The following is a 22,700-nucleotide window of genomic DNA, read 5'->3' on the forward strand; positions in this document are numbered from 1 at the left end:
TGTACTTCCCAGAAAATAAAGCAAAAAATTAATCATATCTATGCTCCACATCTAGTGATAAAACTAAACTGCCTTTAGCTGTGTTTGGTTAGCAGGGGGGTTTCGGTCAACACCTCTGAGGAAGTACTTTAACAATAAACTTGATTCACCTATAAAGCAGTGTGGAGTGGAAGCAGGCAGCCTAGTAAAGCACTAAAGTGACTGCCTAATTGTAAGCATGCAAATACCCACATTAGGTGATTCCTGTGCCTACACTGAGGCATTCACTTGAGTACCTGCTGGGCTGGAGCTCAAAGCTTTACTGCAGTGCTGGGACTGGGGAGGGCTGGTGACTCCCGGTGCTGGGGTGCAGGAGGGCAGTGCACCACCTGCAGTCTGGCAAGGCAGGTTTCATGTCCTGCAAATGCAGGCAAAGGCTCCCCAAGGGGAGCACAGAACTAATTTTAATCAGTTTGTCAATGGACTGATGGCAGCCCTGGGGGGAAGGACCTGGGGGTGTTGATTAAGGAGAAACTCAACATGAGCCAGATTCAGTGTATGCTTGAGTCTGGAAACCGTGTGCTGGGCTGCACCAAAAGGAGCATGAGCAGCAGGTTGGAGGGGATTCTCCCCCTCTGCTCTGCTCTGGGGAGACCCCCCTCCAGTTCTGATCCAGCTCTTGGGCAACACCACAAGAGGGACATGGAGCTGTTGGAATGATTCCAGAGGAGGCCACAGAGATGCTGCAAGGGCTGGAGCAGCTCTGCTCTGGAGCCAGGCTGAGAGAGCTGGGCTGGGGCAGCCTGGAGAAGAGAAGGCTTCTTAAGGGGAGACCTTAGAGCAGCTTCCAGTACCTTTGAGCAAGCTGCTCCAGTGGAAGGTGACCCTGGCCATGGCAGAAAGGTTGGAACTGGATGAGCTTTAAGGTCTCTTCCAGCCCAAACCAGTCTGGAGTTTTATGTTCAATGGATACTTCTATTTAGAAAGCCATTTGTTGCACAACCTGCTAGAAACCTGTGTGCATGCAGCAGCTTTTGGGTTGATGACCTAAATCCATATGCTGACATGGTAGGGAACAAGGTCTTACTGCTTTGACACTAGAAAACTGGCAGGGATGCATGTGTGAGAAGACAAGGTCTGACAACACAGCACCAGGGCAGTAAGGTGGGCTGGGACACTGGCCTCATTACTCCAGTGTCATACCAGTAACATGGCCATGACATAAATACCGTATTTATTTGTTGTCATTATTACTTTGCCAAAGCAGATCAATCTGAGGCTATCAAATCACACGAGACACAAAAGTAAGCTAACTTCATACCCTAGCATAAACTTATTGCTCATACAGCCTTTTGTGAGTTAATATTTCTGCTAGCAGTTTTCTGTAGCAGTTTTCCCCACCTTGGCTATTGGCCTAACAGTAAATCCGGGAGTCCAACAGAGGAGTAAAAGGAACAATCTGGAAAGAAATTTCTCTTAGTAAACTGTGTGCACTTTGGTTGGGATACACAAAACAGAACAAAATCAAAAGTCAAAACAAAGCCAGAGTGCTCCCAAGTTACAAAGTCCCACAGGGTATCAAACTGCACCAAAGGGTTTTGTCAGTTACTAAACATTAGGATTCTTCCGTTTGGTTTTCACTTTTTGATCACACGTATTTTAAAATCAGTTTTTCTTTGCTCCAGCACTAAGACCTTCCCCACATGTTTCAGCCTGGAGCGCGTTTTAATGGCTTAGTTATAAATCCCTGAAATTAGGGGTTTATAATGGAAATGCTGGAAAAAAGCCCTTATCTAACACAGCACTAGCATCTCAGCAATAGAGTCAGCTTGGTTGAGTGCAGCAGAAATCTTGTTTGTATGTAAGTAATGGCAGGAACTCAGCAGAACTGCAGCCCATGCTTATTATTTCAGTCTACAGGACAGCTGGTACCTTCCAAGGGGCACCCTGAAGTCTCGGCTTCACTAACTTGCACTGTGCAGTAAGGGTTAAGACAGAAGCTGCCCTCTCCGGTCATCTTTCCCACTTTCTTTCCCTTGCACCCACGTTTACATCAGGCTCTTCAATAACCAGCTTGCACATCCTATGACTGAGAAGTTTTGCACACTCAATATTCATTTTAGTATAGATTCTGCTATAGGGTGTGTTCTGGAAGCTGCTGAAACAATGGCAGTTTCTTTGTGTCTTCATGATTAATAGCTTTGCATAAACCCCGTAACTAACAGCTTTCAATCTATTTCTGATTCGAGTTCTGACTCCTTCAGAAGACAGTAGAGCTAATGAGAAAATACTATCTTCTACATCACACCTCAGACAGCTGTCACTCAAGCACACATTTCCCTGCAAACTTTGCCAATTAACGTGTTGCCCAGATCAAGAGAAGCACTGATATTAGACATGTTTATGAAGTGACACTGGTATGATAGGCAGATGTTGCTCTGCGATGACAGCAGTCTTCTGACAAAACCAGCAAGGATCATTGTGTCTTTTTGTTATTTTTAAGGGTACCTTACCTTGTTTAACAAGAGCATTCAAATGCAAATCACAACCATTAAACGTTATGGCAGCCCTCTGCACTGAATCAACAAAAGCTACATGTTTTGTAGCAGTGGTGTCTTGTATCAACTGATGATGCTCGCACAGTAATACTCATTCTAGCATTAAAGAACAAAAGATGCAAATGTCATGAGAGCCCAACTTTCATGCAAATTGGTCCTTGCAACCAAAATTCATTATCATGACAATCACACGGGCAACAGTAAAACTCATGTTTAAGTTCTGAAGTTTTGGTATTAGTATTTGGACACTTTTCGTATGCAGGAAGGAATGGACTTTTTTAACCCTATATCTCTGGAAAGTTGTTTGCTTGGTTATAAGTGAAAGTAGATTAGAAATACAAACCTTGGTGATCCTGGTGACTTCCCTAAATACAAAGACTAACAAGACCAACCATTACCCACTGAAAACAAAGGTAACTGTCATCACCTTAACCAAAGCAAGCCCAGGCCCCAGGATGTGTACTACATTAACATCCTATTCTGTTAATAGAAGACAATTGCACTGACAAAAATTTCTAGTCATCCATCACACCTAGTATCATTCCAGCTCTTGGGAGTCTGATGCCCCTACCATGCAGTAATACACAACCTAGACAAAGCAGGCCATTAAGAACTACTATTACCATTAAAGCTGACAGGTAGAATAGAGTGAGAGAATTACCTGACCACAGGGTAAATCTACATGTGAATTAGGCAAAAACATCTTGAAGGCTTTAAATTTAGCCCTCTCGATCTAAATGTTTAACAGTAACATTAAAACTAGCCCAAGCAGTCAGAGGTATGTGCCAATATTCAGTTTGAGTACACACCCCTCGCACATGAAAGAATATACATTTATTAAAGTGTGCATCTGTGTGAAAAGTTGCACCAATGTGGAAAATCCTGTTATCAAAAAAAAAATACCATGGTGAGCTCTTCAGCTAATGCAAACCACTGTAATTCTACTGACAGCAACGGGTCTGTGCTGACTTACACCAGCTGAGGATCCAGTTTCATATGCCTTAGAAAACTGATGCAACTTTTTCCATAGCTGCTCAAGAGTTTCTCATGGGGATCACCTCCAACTAGTAGGTCAGCAGGTGCTGAGTTTGCTTTGAATCTGAAGTCCAGTCACACAGAGGATACTGGGACATGCACCATCTAATGTTTACTGACCCACAGAGATTTCCCTTTAGTATGGCTGCAGGATTCATGTATTTTCTGCTTTAGTCTAGTGGGAGATAAATGTTTCTTCATGAAAGCAGAAACCTTTACTCAAAATACCAAAGTGAGAACATGACCTGCACCACAAGCCCAGATGAGTGAGCACGATGAAAGAAAGGGTGCACAGAAAACGTTTTGCCAGGAATACACTAGGACTTCAAAATATGCATAAAGACATCTTCCATTTTTAGCCACTATTTGCTTTGCAAAAACACAAGTTTTCTGTTAACAAGTTACCTGCAGTTATATCCACAGTCCACAGGTCTAAACTCTACCCAGACCTTTTCAAGCAGCTTTCTTTCCTAATGCAAAGGGAATTTTGCATTAGTAGGGACCAGTGCACTCAGCCTCTAAGACTGAACAATGAAAGGGCCTGGGCTGGGATTACACACTCTCAAGGAGGCAGAGAATATGTAAAATCGTCAAGTGAGGTAATCTCTGGGGAGAATTAAGCAAACTACCCCAGTTTTCAAATCTACAAGCTGTACATTCACAACTTTGAAGTGAATTCACAGGAGGACACGCTTTTAACATGACAGTATGTCCCTGGCCATTAGAGCTTGGGGGGGGGGGGGAGGAAGGGGGGGCAGCCCTTTGCAAGGAACAAGTTTATTTGCAAAAGAAGAGAAGAAGAAAAAAACCCCTTGCCATTACTGTTGACAGAGCTACTTCTGTCTCTTTTGTAATAACTAATTATCTAACTAGTGTAAGAGATTTCAACGGCCAAATGCAAAGCACTCCCAAGCCCTGCCAGGCTAATCAAGACAATTTCCAAAACGCCAAAACCAGGAACTTCCTATAATAAATAACTTAGCACATTTACATCTCAAATTAGAACATCTGGAAGAAAAAGACTATGCCTGATGCCAGAACAGGCCTTATTGTATCCTACCACTTTCCACTACCACCACCCCCCCTTGTTCATTTTCTTCAGCCTTTCCTTCGAACAAACAGCGATCCAGGTGCAAATGCTCAATTCACAAGGAATGCAGTGAACATAAAATTACTGTAGGTTTGGCTGCTAGTAAATCCCTGCTGTTACTCACCATTGGAAGTTGTGCTGGAGGCAACAGCTTTCTCACTGACATCTGTTCGACTGGAGCATTTCACGATGGAATTCTCCACTTTTTTCTTCTCCGTCGTGGCAGAGCTATGGGACTGCGCCTCCATGATGACTTCTCATTACTTCAGCTCTCCTTGTACTAATACCTGAATGAAACAAGCGAGTAATATACTTTAAATACTATCTGAAAGCTTAGCCCAAAAGCCCTCACACCTCTCACCTGCAGAAGAGTCTGCAGCACAACCGAATTAGCAGTCCACACTCCATTTCTGAATGCCCATCCAATCATGTTTGCATGCATAAATTCCTAATGGATCCAGGGGGAAAAAGCCCGTTTTGTTCCTATGTCCAGAGCACTTCAGAACAACGCAAAAGGAATCAAGACAGCCCTTCTTGTTGACTACAGAAGCCAAATATTTAAATTCCAACATTCACGCTATCTGAACACACTGCAGCAGGAATTATCCTGTCTATCTCTACACCTTGTCCTACTCGTGTAAACATCTCTCTCTTTGTTTGTTCAGAAATCTAACTCAAACAAAAGTGCATTGGAGCAACACCCTGAAAACCACAGGGAAAGACAAATACTATTGCTGGTGGCAGATAATGAGATCACTTTCTTTTGCATGAAAATGCTGAAAATGGATAACTCTGCAGAGGTGTGTGCCTGGTTTCTCTGGTTTCCCCTGGCTTTCTCAGTGTCATCTCCAGTGATCCATTCATTTTATTCCTGCAGATCACTTCTCCTTAATCTCAAAGCTTTTACATTCCCGATGTAAGCCACACCAGGCCCCAGGACTGCAGGCAGCAAAGAAGAGAGGCAACTCCAAGCACTGGTCTGCAGCTTAACTTGACGCACGCCAGGTAAGCTTTACACAAGCCCTCAAAATTCAGCACACACCATGCTTAGAACCAACATACCCAGGTACTTCGGGAGTTTGAACACGATCCTATGCAACAACATAGGATATTAAATAAATATTAATTTAAAAATATTAAATAAAGAGAATGGTTTTAGCTCCAAGCAGCACTGCAGTCATTAGCTCCAGGGGTCTGAAGCGGAAGGAAGTCGCACTGTTCTAGAACAACATTTAAATGAAATAAACAACCAAAGGCTTCAAAACAAGCCACAAAGTAAACTCTACTGAAGTGTAATTACATTAGCGACCTGTTTCCCAATTCGGACAGGACAAAACCAAACAACAACCCAACCAAACAAACCAACCCCAAAACAGGCTACAAAGCCAATTCTTTACAAACACAGCTGTCTAGGAAACCTTCCCCATCTCACCTCCCTAGGAAGAGCTCTTTTTAATAGCACAATAAAGCACTCCAAAGCCTCCTTGTTATACAGTAGGGATCAAAGAAGAGCCCAATCACTAGATGAATCACTATTTAGCCAGGCAGGTCAGCCAGGGAATTAGACTAGATACCAGAGACCCTTTGCCACTGACCTACCAGTCAGTGAGAGGCATTTTTACCTCTCTACCTCTGGAGAGGTATTTTTCTTCCCTTCAGTTTCTTTCTTGCTAAACCCAGCAATAACAAAGCCATAGCAGAGTATCTCTAAGAGTACTTTCAAGATGTGCCTCTGAAAGCGCTACAAACACCACTGTCATCTGTGAAACAGCTTCCTAGCAGAACATGAAGGGGGATGTCAGGTGTCTTCAAACAGGAAACTGGAGAAGTCTAATACTCAACTTCCAGTAGCCCTCACTTGTACCCAGCAATGCACAGACCTCATTGAGGGGAGGTCTCACATGCGCTTTGCAATAAGCAGCACCTTTCCAAATTTCTCAGATGCTCTCTCCCCCTTTTCCCTTGCACATCTCATGCAAGAGCATCCTCACTTGTCACATGCATCAGGGTTCTCAGCCCCTTGCAACAGCAGAAACTGGGGGGAAGCTGGCACTGCTGCCAAGCTGCTGACCCCATACTGATACGAACATGCTTGTTCTCTGTACAGCCCTGGCCACATAAGCACCAGCATCTGTCTCTACCCAGCCTCCAGGCACTGCATGAGTGAGTCCTGCAGTGTACTCTTGTGCTCCGACTACCCTCCTTTGAGTTATTTAAAAGCAGTAACTTTCTGTGCTGTCTCACCAGCTATACACTTTCAGTTGCGGTTGTTTTTCTTGTTTTGCCTTCTAAGGCTGCTATGCACCAGGCAGCATCTTCACTTAACATTGAAGAGTCTGACTTTGAGAGCTTAGAAGGGGAAGCTGCAGAACTTGTCCCCATTTTCTCCTGCCCTCAGTTCACAAGCCTGTTTCTTCTAGCTGTAAGCCATGAAAAGAAACAATCATGCTCCCTATTCAGCTAGAAATGAAGAAGCCACATACTCTGCCCGCATTTCTTAGGCCAGTGGAGTGCCATGAAGCTGGCTTTCTATGAAATCTGCCATGGATTTGGGCAAAGATCACAAAACTGATGACAGGTATCTACAGCAGCCCCATGCCTCCTGCCACACAGATATCTGTGCGGCTATGAACAAGCAGCCCTCACTTATCTTCATCTCCTTCTCCTTTCCACCATGACAGGACAGGGCCTCCAAGACAATCTGATCCTACCACTGCTCAGAAAAGAAGATAACGGAGCACTGTAAGGAGTTAACACAGCTTTAATCTGTGATTCAAGAGCTTGCTCAGATTGGCATCCATCCATTCTCTGCTATTTTTTTCTTCCCCCAGCAGCCTACCAATGAGATGTTTCTGGTGCTTTGGGGCTTTTTCTCTTTAATGTAAGGAAAACTAGCAGACATCGTTCCACATTTCCCACTGCTCCCTATCACGTTCCTGGTTTATGCTACCTTGTGTGGACAATGGCAGAGAACAGAGACCTAAAGTAATGCTTTAAGTGAATTTTTTATCATAAAATTGCAGAATTGGCCACGAGCTAATATAAACATCTGCTCTTGGTACCTGCTCTGGTTCATGTCTGCTTAGTTTACACCCAGAAGGCTGCTTTTATTCACAGCAGCATGGAAGAGGGAACACTGCAAGAGTGAACTTTCTTCTTCAGCTCTCACCCCACGGCATGAGGCAGCAGCCCTGCAGACATTTCCTCCTGTGCCTTCCTTCCTCCGCTCCCAACCCACATGCAAGTGTGGCAAAGGCAGCTGAGAGAATTCCAGCAGCATCAGTTACACTCCAGTGCCCTATTTAGATAAATGGTGGTATGCATGGCTGGGAAAGTAAGGAAAGCCAGGAGAGATGGCAGGACTAGTAACTTGAGGTATGTGTTTTGATATGTTTTGCCAAGCATGCTGGATAGGGAAGCAGTCAAATGGTAGTCAATACGGTGACCGACAAATGTTTTTCTCCTGAAGACAAGTGGAAGCCCAAGTTGAAAACACAAACATAACCAAACACACATCTTCTAGAATCCCAGACTGATTCGGGTTGGAAGGGACCTTAAAGCTCATCCAGTTCCAACCCCTGCCACAGGCAGGGACACCTTCCACTAGAGCAGCTTGCTCCAAGCCGCATCCAACCTGGCCTTGAACACTGCCAGGGATGGGGCAGCCACAGCTTCTCTGGGCACCCTGTGTCAGTGCCTCAGCACCCTCACAGGGAAGAATTTCTCCCTGATGTCCCATCTCAATCTCCCCTCTGTCACATAAAAGCCATTCCCCTTGTCCTGCCACTTCATGCCCTTGTAAAAGCCCCTCTCCAGGATTTCTTGTATGAAGACTTCTTTCCACTGGCTGCTAATGCCTATCAAAAAGCATTCTGAAAACCAGCCAGCCTGACATCATCTTCACATTAAAACACAAGGTGTTTATATTATCATGTACACAGCTCTGCCCAGTGTGTGGGTCAGTGACTTCCCTGCTCCTGCCCCAGGCCTGAGACAATATGGATCTATTCTGCAGCAAGGAGCTCTGTTTTCAACAAACCAGAAAGCTAGCTTCTGTTGGTTATCCAGCATCTCCATGTGCATATGAATGGCAAGAAAATGCTATAACAGTATATGGACTAAAGCCTGAACTTTCATAGGTAAATAGAGGGATAAACATTCCTTCCTGAAAGCAAACATTCATGGCTTTTTCCCATTCAACCATGCTTGAACCTTTTGTAGTTTCCCTAAGGCCTGAACCCACTGCACAATTAATTCCAGATCTCCATTTTAAACCTAATCCCTCTCAAAACAGCAACCTGCCTGCAGGTGTGTCTCTCCTTTTCAAATCATAAACGTAAACTCTTTTCCCAATTACATATTACGTTGGAGGAATTTTAGGAACAAGCTACTGGAATGAAGCAGTTAAATGAGGAAAACTGCCTCTTTTAAAAGGAATGTCAACAAATGACAATATGTTAGAGATGTATTTCAAACAGAAAGAATCTCTCAAGCCACTTCAAATTATGTAATTCCTGGTCCTTATGTATGCTGGTCATAAAATTGTGCCTCATGGTAGTAAAAATAATCATATTGATATACTGAGGAGGGAAAGAAAGCCATCTTCATTTACTCACAGTGCCAACTCACTGGAAACAGTGGAGCAACCATCTCCCTGAAAGAGCAGGAAATGTGACCCTTTCTGTACACTTTGATTCCCCAAGAATCTTCAGGTCTGTGCTCCTCCTTTCTGAATTACTTTTTAAAACCAGTGCATTTGTATTGCATACATTAGTTTTGAAGACCAGATCACACAAATCTTTATTCATAGGAACAGGCTCACTGACTTCAAGAAGACTGCTTGCCTAAGTGCTTGGCCAGGAACCACCATCTAAAATCCTCAATTTGCACATTAGACTGGTTTATGTTTACTACAAACTTGAACCTTTTTCTGCCTTTATTTGGTTATTTTGTTGGGTCTGGGGGGGTTGGATTGGTTTTTTTTGAGGGGATATATTTGAATGCATTGGTTTCCAAAAAAAAAACAAACCTAAAAGCCCCTTTCCCTGTTTCATTCGATGCTGCGGTAGTTGTATTCAATTCATTAACAAGTGGTTTGCATCCGCTGAGAAGAGCTGTCTGAAATAGCAGTGTCACAGCATTCATCATCATTACATCAGCAGTAGGGAAGTTCATACTGATTGCTATCAGCAACCAGAGTGCCCCAATCAGCGTGCAAGCAAACATAGCATGTTTAATTTCTCAGAAATTACTCTGGGTAGTTAGGGTGCTCATAGGTACTACTTTGATCCACACTACTGGAAGCAGTCTTTGGGGATACAATACATCTTGAACAGCACAACTGTATGAAAGTGAAAACCACAAGGGGAGGCATGAAGAACAATCAGGAAATTACAGTCTCTCTCAACCATAAAGGACCCTTTATCAATTTTATCAAAAGCGGTTACACCGTTCCTTGGGATTATTTAAGGATAAAAAAAGGCACCTTGTTCAGATACATTCAAATGCAAAATTTACATGAGACAATCTTATGCTATTATATGGAAGCTATTTCACACTGATTTATACAGACTTGATGCGGGTACATTTAACTTCCAAAACCCACCTAGATTTCAGCATCACTTCCCATCAAACCTGCTGGCAAAGCCGCACTGACAAAGTTACCCCTGACAGCACATGTTGGAAAATACACATTTTAAGAAACATCTTCCAGTCGCTACATTAACCTCCTGGTTCACGGCACCAGTTTTAGAACAGCTATAGGAACTAACCTGAACCCTAGACAGCTTTTAAGTAATTCTCTCTTTCCTCAGTTCTTCGTAAGCTAGACCTGATTTCTGCAATCCCCCATTAATGACCCCTCGGCAAATTTGGTTTAGATTCTTCCCTGTTGAGACAACTGGCCACACTAAGACCCATATAAACAGCACAAATAATAGTCTCGTATCCACTATATATAAAACCACAACAAATCACCAATAAGCTGGGGGAAAAAGGTATCTTGGACTTTGTAATCCTTCTGTTTATATTATATGCATGATCTAGAAATGCACTAGTGGCTAACTGCATACTTCTCCTAAATCTGTTTTGAAATGCGAAGTAAAATTAGAAAGAAAAGAAAAAACAAAAAATAGCAGCACCAATCCACCAGAATCAGATAGGTGGATTTGTTGCTTGAAATCAAAAAATACCCCAAGTTATAGGGCACCACATGTATTAATATAATCTTTCCAAATTCATTATTATCTACTGTCTGTTCCTGTGTTCCATTCCTTTGATTTCTTTTCCCCACCCCCATAAAGAATGAAAAACAACTAGACCTAAAGCCTGGTTAATGATGATCTGATCTGTTCCTGATAGGTTAAATAGCTTGTGGCAACAATAATGCAGGATCACAAACACAAAGGCAATCAGCTAGGCAAAGCAGTGCTATTAGCATCCTCATGATTAAGATCCTAAGTGAGAAACTCTTCTACGGCATACACTGAACTACTGATCAAGTGTAACAATCGCTGGGCTCCAGAGGAATTACATTTGCTTACATCTTCCTGCTCCAGATAAATGGGATTACAAAAAGTTCTGAAAATATTTAAAACACACACAGAGCAGGATCAATAAGTGGCACTTTCTACTGAGGCAGCACCTCAGTAGGTTTTAACACACATCACCCGCATACTCTTACAAGTAGATTATCTCTACTTTTGTGATGGGATTTAGAAAGCTGTTAAGCATAACCCCAATTAAATGTTTTTACTATTACTTCAACAGATTAAACTCTGTATCTAAATAAAACAGCTTTCCACCAGGAAAGAAGTGATTCATAGTTCCTTACCCAGTAAACAGAATTTAATGGATAAAAATGCTGAAGGATTCAGGTCAAACCATCCAACCAGTCCACCCATCCCAGAAGCTGTTTGGGTACATGCAACACAGTACTGAGGGATACAAGACAGAACTTAAAACACGTCTTAGTGGCCTTACATTTCAGGCACGATGTCTCCTCTCAGGTAAAAATTCATAATCCATTCATTATCCAAGAGTCTTTACAGAAAGTAATGGAACTTTAAAATAAATGAAGGAAAAAACCCACAACCAACACCAAACAAACAAACCAGGTCATTAACTCTCCATCTAAGCATTTGTTATTGTAATCACAGGGGCTTGGGTTTCTTTATTCCTCCTTTTGACTCTCTTACAAACTATCTACATACAGACAATGGAAAAAACAAAGATTAGTTCTTAAAAAAACAGAAAGTGCCAAATATTTTTCAAGTCTCCAAATGTGTAAATGTGTTTGGGGAGGAGGGTGGGTTTAAAACCGGTAATGCACTTACCCTTAAGAAATTAGAACTCCTGCCAATTACCCTGCCTAAAATTGCTAGAAAAGCTCTGTTCCTGCTTGTTTTGCAATCCTACATGTCCTTGTGCTTCAAAGTCTGCAGCAGGAAAAACTCTAATAATTATGCCAAAGTAAGATTAGCTGTAAAAGAATTAGCATGGGGAGGAGGGAAGGGGGGAATCTCCCGTGGACTTTACTGTTTGTAGCATTAGGCTGGAATGAATGGTGACACTTCAAACTACCCTACCAAGCCTACACTTACTTTTTGTCCCTATCTTTCTTCAGCAACACTAAATGCAAACCACACTTAACAGCACCAGTGACATCCTTCTGTAAAAACACTAGCTTTATGAAACCCGAATTAGTACATTCGTATGCTCAAGACTTGAAAGGACAGGAATACACAGAGAGGACAACCAGCAAGACCTGCTGTGTTGATGACAAACACTATGACTTCCACCACTGACATTGTTATTAGCGCTAGAACACGTCTGGTGATGATACAGGATGTTTTCTTCTCTCCCTCCTTGCCAGTTCGTGGACCAACAGCTTGGTAAAGCAAATTACAAACATCTGGAATGGGTGTGCTTTGCATCACAATTTATTTACTTCATCAACTGCCATGGAAAAAATGCTGAAATACTCTAATTTAGAGCACCAGAGCTAAACGTGAATTCCAATGGCATGACCACTTTCTGCACACTTTGTGCTTTATCTCATCAGTCCCAAAAGATGAAAGTTTCCATAGAATCAAAACTACATCTATATATCAATGTCAATCTATACAGGAACTGAGCTCAAGGAAGAACATCTTTAATATACATCTAGTGCATAGTGTTTCCAACTTATGATATGCAAATGGAAGAAGAAAAGACTGTATTCCATTTTTTACAATTAACATTTTAAAACAAGATTAAAGGAATCTAGTAGAATGTTTCTGAAAGTGCCATGTTTTGATCAGCAGTCCCACTCCTGGAAGCCTGTTTATCTCCTCAGCATACTCTCAGGTTAAGGGATGCCATCATCCAGTCATGTTCTAACCCAACACAGATGTTTTAACACGTAAAAGAGCTAGGAAAGCTCCATATATCCAGGAAGAACTTCAAGTGTGAAAGGTACTTTATAAAACTTTGTCTTCAGCTTTTACAGTTTACTTTAGGTTTTACACCTATCTCGTAGCAGCAGTAAAACTGCATCATGATTCCTTCACGTTTTTGTAACTTGACAAAATACAACAGCACAACCCTGAACTCCTTCAGAATAAATTCCCAATCCACCATCCCTGTTCAAACAGGGTAATCACAGAATTACACAGCTGCCTTATTTTCCCAGAAAAAAAGCATCCATAGTGAAGGGAAAAACACCAGACCAGGTCCTGTTAGTTAAGAATCGGTAGTGCTAGGATTTCATTTTAATATACACAATTCAGAGCTGCAGACGTTGTACTGAAGTGACACTAACTTGATCTGTGTTTCTGACTATTTGGTTCCAGGTACTCATACATCTTATCTAATGAAGGCTTCATTTCCTCGGCAGCTGGATGAAGTATTCTTTACACGCAGTTGGTTTTCTTGACATTAGCAGATTTGTATATAAAGAAAACAGAGTATCATACAAAGCAGTAAATATAGTCGGGGGAGGCTCAGACCTAAAACACCAAAAGGTCAGTTGGGTCCTTTAGGTCTGACCTAAATATCAGATATCAAAAAATACAGCAGCATTTTGGGCATTAAAAAAAAAACAACAAACAACAGTCTGCCTTGGTAATAGGTGCAAACAATAACTTGACATTCTTCAGCTAAGGAAATTATTCAAATCAGATCTCCTGGTAGTGGGTTCTGATACTATCAGTTCTGACACCTAGCAACTATTTAGAGACAAACGCATTCTACCCCAATTAGTTTGCCCCTTGTTGCAATCTAAATAATCTTGCAGGCATTTTTACGATCAATGTATTGTCTTGTTTTGTTCTTAAAGAGGGAGAAACCAACTCTTCAGATCAGCAGCCAATTTAATACACTTTCAAGGTAATGCAGGTACAATTTATGTGTAGAGCGTATACCACAACAAAACCACAGTATGATACCAGCCCAATCTTTTCAGAAAGTTTTCCCCTGAATCTCTGCAGAAAGCAGCCTTGAAAGAAAGCAGGGATTAGAGAGAGCTGGAAGGTAGGGAGGGGACTTACCTCAAACCCAGCCAAGCGGAAATCAGAGCAGTAATTCTACAAGTCGGCAGAGTACACTTTTAGAGCTATAATGGTGTGAAGAAGTGCTGGGCAGCATTGCCTGGAGGCAGCACTAATACACTGCTGACTAATGACTGGGCCATGCAGACAATGAATTTGGGGGTTGAAAACTAACAGAAACCGTGCAGTACCTTGACAAATGGGCTTTCAAAAATTCATTCATTGAATAACCTTTAAGCACAAAATTGGCTCAAGTTCTCTCGGGAATACCATGACACATGTTGTTGGACAATAAGCATTTTCCTTTTTAATTAAAACTATTACACCGCATACATAAACACAATTACGGTGAATAAACCATAAGAGTTAACTACTGAGCAGCTAGAAAAGAAGACAGGACCCAGAATTTGAGGTGCAAACACCACTCCTTCAGAAGGGTCAACAAATCCCAGGGTTAACTACCTGATTCACTGAAATTCACCCTTGGCAGAATAGATTTTCCCTTCTTTGACACTTAAAGGAGAATGAGAACTTCAAAGGTATGTTTAATGAGCTGCTACAAATACAACTGGTTAAAAGAGGCTCAGAAATTATGTACTAAAAGCTGCATTGTGCTTAGAATTACAACTGAAAAAGTCTCGTTTTAAAGAGCCCAGTCAAAGTCAAGCCCCCATAAAACAAATCAAGCCTTGTGTAAACTTTGCAACCTTGTGTACTGACAAACACATTAAAACAACAGAATCCCTCTTTAAAGGAGCTCCTTTTTTCAATGCAACTCGACTTCCAATTTGAAAATAGCCGTTTTGGCTATTTTTACAGACAGAATGAAATACCTGAAGTGTCTCTAAATTAACAAGTACCACTTGCCATAGACAGCATCGCCTTTAGCAGCTCCTAAAAACTTCAGAAAAGGATCTTAAAACAGGAAGCTTAGTGAGCTCATAAAACTGTTGTTGGAGCCAGGAACACATAGCATATTTAATCTGCAAACTGTGAGAGTCTACAATGATTTCAGCAAGATCTGAGGCATGCCCTCAAGGTTTGCTGGGATCTGGGATTAGGGAGTTGATAAGAACCCTCCACTGCCCATGGACATGTTTTTCTTCTGCAGTTAAACACAAATGCATAGAGACGTTTGACTGCTGCTTGGCGTTACTGCTCAAGTTATATAAAAGCTTTGCAGCTCCTTTTGCTGTCAATATATCAAAGTTTAAAAAAAAATCATCAAAGTGTGAAATTTCATTTAAAGTCTGCCAGTCTACAGCTCTATTTCACAGACCTATCAAATAAAAGTAAAGATGAAAAATGCACTGAAAGAACTTGAAAAGTTTGCAGCAGCACCCATGCCCTATTTTTGTTTATTCTGTCTCATTTTATTTGATTTTAAAGTATAACAAATCAATTCCCTTATAAAAATGACAAAGTCTAAAGGGAGGACGTCTATAAAACCTATGGTTAAAAGACAACTTGAAATCATTATTACGGCTGAACCTTTTGTTGAATAAAAAGCTTCCTCTGTAGCCATTTTAGCATTTTAATTGCCTAACTGCAAGTTGGCAGAAAATTCCCTGAATCTTCCAAAACAATTGGAATGACTACAGAATGTGAGTGCCAGAAAAACTAAAGCCTTCTTCAAAGTATTCTTCAGCTAGGGATTTACAACAATTGCATAAAGCAGAAAAGCCTGACTTTTAAGGTAATCTACTATAGCCTAAAAGCATTAACATTCCATTACTAAGGTTTTCCTGAGGATTTCATGACTCGTTGATTCACTTTTCCTTCAAGTCTGCTTTTTCTTTGTACATTACTGTCTCCATACAGCTGAGTGCATGCAACACTGATCATTAAAATGCTTCCTTCCATAACTCCAAATAAATCCTGCCTTAATAACCATCAGATTCCTTATTTATCAGGCGAAGATGACTAACTTTTCACTAACACTCTGCAACACAAAAATATGCCATTCCTTCCCTGGAGCATGTACAGTGAAATTCAAACATGCTCCAGAGTGCAGGTAATGGAACAGCTTTCCTAAAAAACGAGGCAGGAAGTGTAACTGGAACTTTTATGGGTCATTATCAAATGCACACATTTATCTTGTTCAAAAAATAAGTAATCTGCAAGATGAACAAATTATATCTCAAACCTGAGCATTTTGCTTTCTCTACCAAGGATTCCAAAATAAACAGAAATGATTTATAACCATCGATACTTTTAATTTCTTAGTTACAAAATGTTTTTGTCTTTGAAAAGGCACACCACCATCTTTCACAGCTCAAGATTGCTTATAGCAGTAAAGGCTGTCTTGGCCACTGCACGCGTTCTCAAGCCAAAAACGTTGCTCCACTCAAGCAGGAAAATGCAGGTGATGTCTTTGTTTCGTAGTACTTCCACAGAAACGCTTTGGAGAACAGCATGTCCTACTGAAAACCATGTGCAGTTATCAGAATGCAAGAGCGCATTCATTCAGGCACCTTAAGCCATAGTTTTACTACCACTGCTGCTTAAAAGGATATATATACACTGAGGGAGTCCTCTTCTTACTCATTCTTCTTACTCATTCAAAATCACATAATCCTGCTTTTAAAGAAATAATCCTCCCCCTTAAAATAGCCTTCTCTCATAGTTACTATTATTTATGTTTCTAGAATTGGGCTATCCACCAAACGGAAAGTATTTACATACTAGCTAGTTAAACCCAAACCTTCATTATATAAACAAGCTCTCAGGAGGCTGCACACAGTTTACATTGCTGAACTCATTCACCATTACTTTTCATCTATATTTCTTCAGCTGAAACACGGCAGAGCGGACACGGAGCTTTTTACATTTTCATGTTTCTTTACTTTTAAAACACTGCATCCGTCTTCCTTCAAAATAATCATGACATATGTAATTAAGAAACTGTCAGATCATTATTAATTTTTCATAAAGGACCTAAATGAAATAATTATAGGAATCAATCAGTGAGGCACCTTTCCAAATTACAATGCAATTGCACAAATACTCAAACTACTTAAGGCCAGTTCTTGCAGACTTCAATCCCTAATCTCGCTTAACACCAACCACATCAAAAAACAGTATTGCAACACAGAGAAACTTCGTGATTTCTCACTATCCCACCGACTTAAAACGGTTTCAGACCAGACCCTTACACCCGGAGCAGAAAGAGGGCCATCCGTGCCTGCTTAAAAACGCTTGTTGCTTCAATCAGCCACGTTATCTCCAGGGCCCTGAAATATTTCGCTCCCAAGTTTTTCCTGTAGCCCGCACAAAAGGAATGAAGTCTGCACGCTGGAGCTTAAAACAACCCATCACGTTTATTGAGCCTTGGAATGAAGCGGGAAGTAGCAGAGGCGCGATGGCGATGGGGCTTTTGCTGGGGGTTGCTACCTAATGCTCCTTTAGTGAAGTAGCCTCTAAAACGTGACCCTGTGTATCAAACGGACAGCTATCCGTACCTTGGACTAAAAGGCTCTTTGAGATCCGTACAGTCCATCATTCCAAACTGAACTGGCAGCTGGAAAATGTGGAACAGCTGGCAAGGAGCTGAGAGAAAACGTTTTACATAAATACATCTGCATACGGACTGGCAGAAGGCCACGGCCACCGTGCCCACAGGACCCGAGCAGAACTAAGCACCAGAGGGTTAAAACACACAATTCGGGGAGGGTGACGGTGGGGGGGTGAGGGGGGGAACCCCTTTTACCTTTTCTCTTCACGTGGTGCGAGGCTTTGGGAGTGGGCACCGGCGGGGGCTTGTGTCAACACCCGGACTTAACGGGAGAACTCAATCACTGAGGAGCCGCTCTCCACAACCCTTCAAAGTTACGCGGTGAACGCGGGCCCGGGCCGCCGCCCCCCGGCCCGCTCCGCTCCTCCCGCCTCAGCCCGGCCCGGGCTCCGCAGCTCTGCCCGGCTGCCAGCGGCGAGGCACGGCACACAAAAAGGCGCCCGCACCGCAGCCCGGCCGGGACGAGGCCGTGCCCTTCCCCTCCGGCATGGGGGGCACACGGCCGCCCCTCAGCCCCGCCTGAGGTGACAGCGCCTTCTGCCCCGCTCCGCCCGCCTCTCCCCCGGCAAAGTTTGCGGCCGGCCTCCCGCCCCACGGGCTGCCCGGGACCGGAGGAGCTGCTCGGGGAACGGGGGGGGGAACGATGTGGAGGATAAAGCAACTCCGCCGCGGGACGAGCGCGGGCAGCGCGGCCCGGCCCCGGTCCGAGCGCGGGTTGCCGCTCCCCGACAGCCATTTTGGGGGTTAGACACCTCGCTCCCCTCACGCCCGCCTCCAAAGTTAGGGAAGCGGGAAGGGGGCCGGGAGCGGGGAAGGAGAGCTCGGGAGAACGACGACAAAGTGGCCGGAGCAGAGCCCGGCGAACAAAGAACTTCTCGCCCAAGTGGGTACGTACCTGCCGCCGCTGCCGCCGAGCCCCCGCGCTGCCCATGGGCGACGGCCGCTCCCCCAACACCGAGGCTAGCGGGGCCCTCCGGGGAGGGGACACGGGAGGGGGGTACGGGACGCACGGACGGGACAGGGGCGGCAGACAGGGCCGGGGGGGACTGTTGGTGGTTGTTTTCTCCCTGCCCGCGCCTCTGCCTCCGTGTTTGGGGGGGTTTGTGTGTGCGAGTGTGTGCGGATCCGACATCAGTTCCAGTGATCTTGTAATCTGATCCCGTCTGACTCACCAGCACTTGACTGACATTTCTGATTTGGTTCAACAAAAAGAGCGGGGGGGAAGGAGGGAAACAACAAGAAGAAGACGGGGAGCAAAGAAAAAAGCACATCCCCAAGTCCCCCGCCTGGCATCGGAGGGAAGGGGGGACCTCTCCGGCCCGTCCCGGCCCCGCCGCCGCCGCCCGGCATTGTTTTGGCTCGGCGCAGGCACCGAAGGAGGGAATAAACACATCGCGCCGAGATACTCACGTGTCGGAAAAGTTGTCCCTTCTGCTCCCCTCGCTCCCGCACACTCCTCGCCGCCTCCTCCAAGTTTTACAGATGTTGCAGGGCTCCTTGTCGCCGCCCCTCCTCCTCCTCCTCCTCCTCCCAGCGCTGCCCTCTGGATCAGAGCAGGGGAAAGGCTCTTTAGGGATAACTCCCGAGTCAAACACCCTCCGCTAAACTTTCCCCCCTCCCTCCCCTTCCTTTAAGCTCCGCTCTCCGTCCCCCCCTTCCCTCCGCGCTGTCGGGACGCGGCTGCTGCTGCCCGGGCCCGGCTGCCGGGGGGAGGGCGGGCTGCGCCCCGGGGTGCGGGTCGGGCCAAGGCCTGGCGGGCTGCGAGGCGCGCTCTCGGCATGACAGCCCGCTCCCCCTTCCTCCTCCTCCTCCTCCTCCTCCTCCTCCTCCCCGCCATCCCCCGGCCCGGCCCGCCCACCGCCGGCAGCAGCGCGGGGCCACGGCCGCCCCCCCGGAGCGGCTCGGGTCGCGCTTCCTCCCGCTCCTTCTCCTCCTCCTCCTCTCCCTCTCCATCCTCCAGCTCAGCCCCGCTTTTCCGCGCACCGCTGCGCTGGACCCCGCTTCCCCCCCCCCTAAAACTTAGGGGGTATGGGGGGGGGAAACGTGCCCTCTGGGGGGGTTCGGTGCGTGCTGCGGCTGTTGGGTTCGCGTTTGCTGTGGCTGACTCCGCTGACGGACTTCAAGGAAAGTTTCACCTAAGCCATGTGACACTGGAAAACGGCGCTTTCGGGGAAAAAAAAGGCAAGCACCGGGGCGAAGGGTAGGCTGGCGGCGGTGCCTCCGCCGGCTCCTCCCGTCCCAGCACCCCTCCGGCCTCCAGCCTGCACAGCAGGGCTCCATCACTGCTCCTCATCCCCATCCTCCCTTGTGAGCGGGGCTCCCGCAGCCGTGCACACCCGTACGGCTCGGAAACAGCAGGAACCGGGATGCCAAAACTTACTTGTTCCGATATGTCCATCCTTCGGGAAGTGATACATCCTGACAAGACACCTTGCCTTTTTTCTAGTCCCACAGATTGCTCCCCTGGTAATAAGAAAGAAGTCTGAGAAACCATAAATGAATGTTACCACAAACGTTTTCCATCAGGTCAAAAAGGTAGGGCTGGCTCTTGGGAAAAGGGTATTATTTAAGTTGTTGCCATCACAATGTCAAATACTTCACATCCACCTTTGTTGGCTCACCGCAGAGCCAAGCAAAGATTTGTTACCCATGTAGATGATTTAGCAAGGTACCTAAGCTCAGGCTACTCCGAGCGTTTGAGAAGTCCTACAGGAAACAGTAGTTCTTGAAGAAAGGCATGTCTGCTGATGGAAATGAAAGGCTGGCCTTTGATGCTGTGCGTTTCATAACGCTTCCCTTAGTCGTGACATTGAAAATGTCCATTTTATTACACAAGAAAACCGCAGGTGTTTGTGGTTTGGGGTGACTCGGTGCGTGAGGGTTTTTAGGCACAAATAGAAGGCAATCTTACCTGACCCAAAGGCCACTTCAATACAGATTGCCTCAGACTCACTGGTCGTTTTTCACCTGAGAATCCTGGACTGCAAAGAGGTAGCTTTGAAGAGGTGCCTAGAATATATGGACGTCCCAGGCATGCTCTCTGCAAAGCACATTTTACAGCACCAGGTCAGTACACCTCGACTGTCAGCACAGACACAGTGCAGAGATGCTTCCAAGGTGAGTGACAGGCACACATCATCCAACCTGCCCCACACACCCTGGCCAGTAGATCCCCAACACCCAGCTCCTGTGCCCTGTGGGAAGTTAATGGTGAGTACTGGGATGCAGTGGAAGGGATAGCTGCCTGTGACTGGTGCCGTGACTCCATAACCAGTAATTTCACTCAGTACGGATGGGCAGATCTGCGCCTGCCCAACCAATCATGCCAGTACTACACAGGGAGGAGGCATGTGCAACAGCAGGCTTTGAATAAAGATATCAAGGGCTGATACTCTTTTTTGTGTTATATGACTTCCTTTTCTAGTCCTGTTTTCTTAGGACAATGTTAGCTGCTTCATAATATGATGATAATAGAGGTACAGTACCACACACAATTTGGTTTAGATATGTATATGTACTGGGGGGAAGGGGGTGATGGTGTACAGAATGTTTAGGCAAACTAAACATTCATTCAGAGGTGCCATCTAAGAGCGATATGATTCCTTCAGAGGTCCCTTCAGAGATGCATTTAAGAGCGATATTGACTCCTTCAGCCCACAATTCCCCTCTCTCCTTTTCTGCCTTTTGCCAATCCCTTCGTATTTTTGCAATGTTTCTTTTTTTCTTAAACTTAACTTTTCTTTGCCCCCTTTGTATAAAGCCCTTAAAAGTAACAGGGGAAATGATCCAACACACAAAACATCACTTTCTGAAAGAAACTAATTAATGTGGAAAACCCTGTTTGCCTAACCATTTCTAATTCACTGTTGCTGATCTTAAGATACTACTTCTAACACTATGTAGAGAAGATGTTCAAATAGGATCAGGATTTTAAGCTGATTTCAAATCAGAAATCCCTGTTTCCTGAGTCTGGACATCTTGCCACATCATAAAACTGTATTTCATCTTTCTTTCTAATTCTCATTCACACCAGCTCTGTTCAAGGCACACATTTCTGATTTAAGATAAGGAAGCCACTACACTCAACTCGCATCAAAATTAAGACAGACAAGAGATTTTAAAACTGAAGAGCAGACAGAATGCTTTGAGCTCTACTTATGAGAAACAAAAAAGGACTCCTGATGCATTCCTGAGCAGTGAAAGCCTAGAGAGAGGGGAAATACAGAAACAACAACCAAGGTTTCTGCCTGTGCCTCTCTGAATGGTCAGGCAGAGCAGAAAGTAAAAACCAACGGAGAGTGGGTAACATTTGCCATTTGAAACATATTGTAAATGTTTCAGCACCTTGACAATGAAGCACGTAACAGAAGCTCAGAGCATCCAGGACCCTTCAGCTAAATACAGTGAAAATGGGCAGCTTGTTTTGGGAGGTGCCTTAACGTCTTTCATATCTGCTTCCAAGGAATCGTATCTAAAGACGCAATAGCAAGACAAAAACTATATATTAATAAAAAGTAATGATTTTTCCACACATCTGGATTTCTCTCCAAGAGAAACTGACCCCTGAGACTTGCCAATGACATTTCCCTGCAAATAGGAATTGGCTCTTGCAAAAGACCCGTTGGCCAGTGCCAAAACCCTGACAGAAGATACCACAACCACAGGACATTTCTGCCGTAAGTTATATCGCACACAATCATTCTGCATTTCTTCAGCCTACCTTGTGCTCCCACTTCTTTTCAGCCTATGCCTTGAAAATTACAGTCCCCCAGGTTGTGCTTTCCCTTTTTTTGCTTTTTCCCAGGATATTGCTTTTTTTGCTGCACCCCTTGTTCCAGGAAAGCACAATCAGAAGGAGCAGGCGCCTTGCTGACATCAGCTGCAATGCAAAAGACCTGATATGAAGTCACACCAAGAGCCTGTCTTCTCACCAATCCCAGTTGCACCACCCCGCACTTTCTCTCCAATCCCAGTGAATACTCCTCTTTATGGAATCA

The 22,700-nt window shown here is 44.4% G+C and overlaps 1 protein-coding gene and 1 long non-coding RNA gene across 2 annotated transcripts in view; one reads left to right on the forward strand and one right to left on the reverse strand.

Annotated features, from left to right (window-relative positions):
- The window catches only part of GLI3 (GLI family zinc finger 3), a 204,528-nt gene extending 185,850 nt beyond the window's left edge, over window positions 1–18,678 (reverse strand). The window contains exons 1-2 of the mRNA XM_034061895.1: window positions 18,599–18,678; window positions 4,787–4,949 (exon numbers count right to left, since the gene is read on the reverse strand). Of these exons, the coding sequence (XP_033917786.1) occupies window positions 4,787–4,910 (124 nt within the window). The 5' untranslated portion in view covers window positions 4,911–4,949; window positions 18,599–18,678. The remainder of the gene's footprint in view (window positions 1–4,786; window positions 4,950–18,598) is intronic.
- Window positions 18,397–22,092, forward strand: LOC117436059 (uncharacterized). Its single transcript, XR_004549559.1, has 3 exons — window positions 18,397–18,590; window positions 20,150–20,238; window positions 21,768–22,092. It is a non-coding gene; the product is annotated as an uncharacterized lncRNA (long non-coding RNA).
- The last annotated feature ends 608 nt before the right edge of the window (window positions 22,093–22,700 follow it).

This window comes from Melopsittacus undulatus, chromosome 1 (assembly GCF_012275295.1).
Source record: "Melopsittacus undulatus isolate bMelUnd1 chromosome 1, bMelUnd1.mat.Z, whole genome shotgun sequence".
In the NCBI taxonomy this organism is placed as follows: Eukaryota; Metazoa; Chordata; class Aves; order Psittaciformes; family Psittaculidae; genus Melopsittacus; species Melopsittacus undulatus.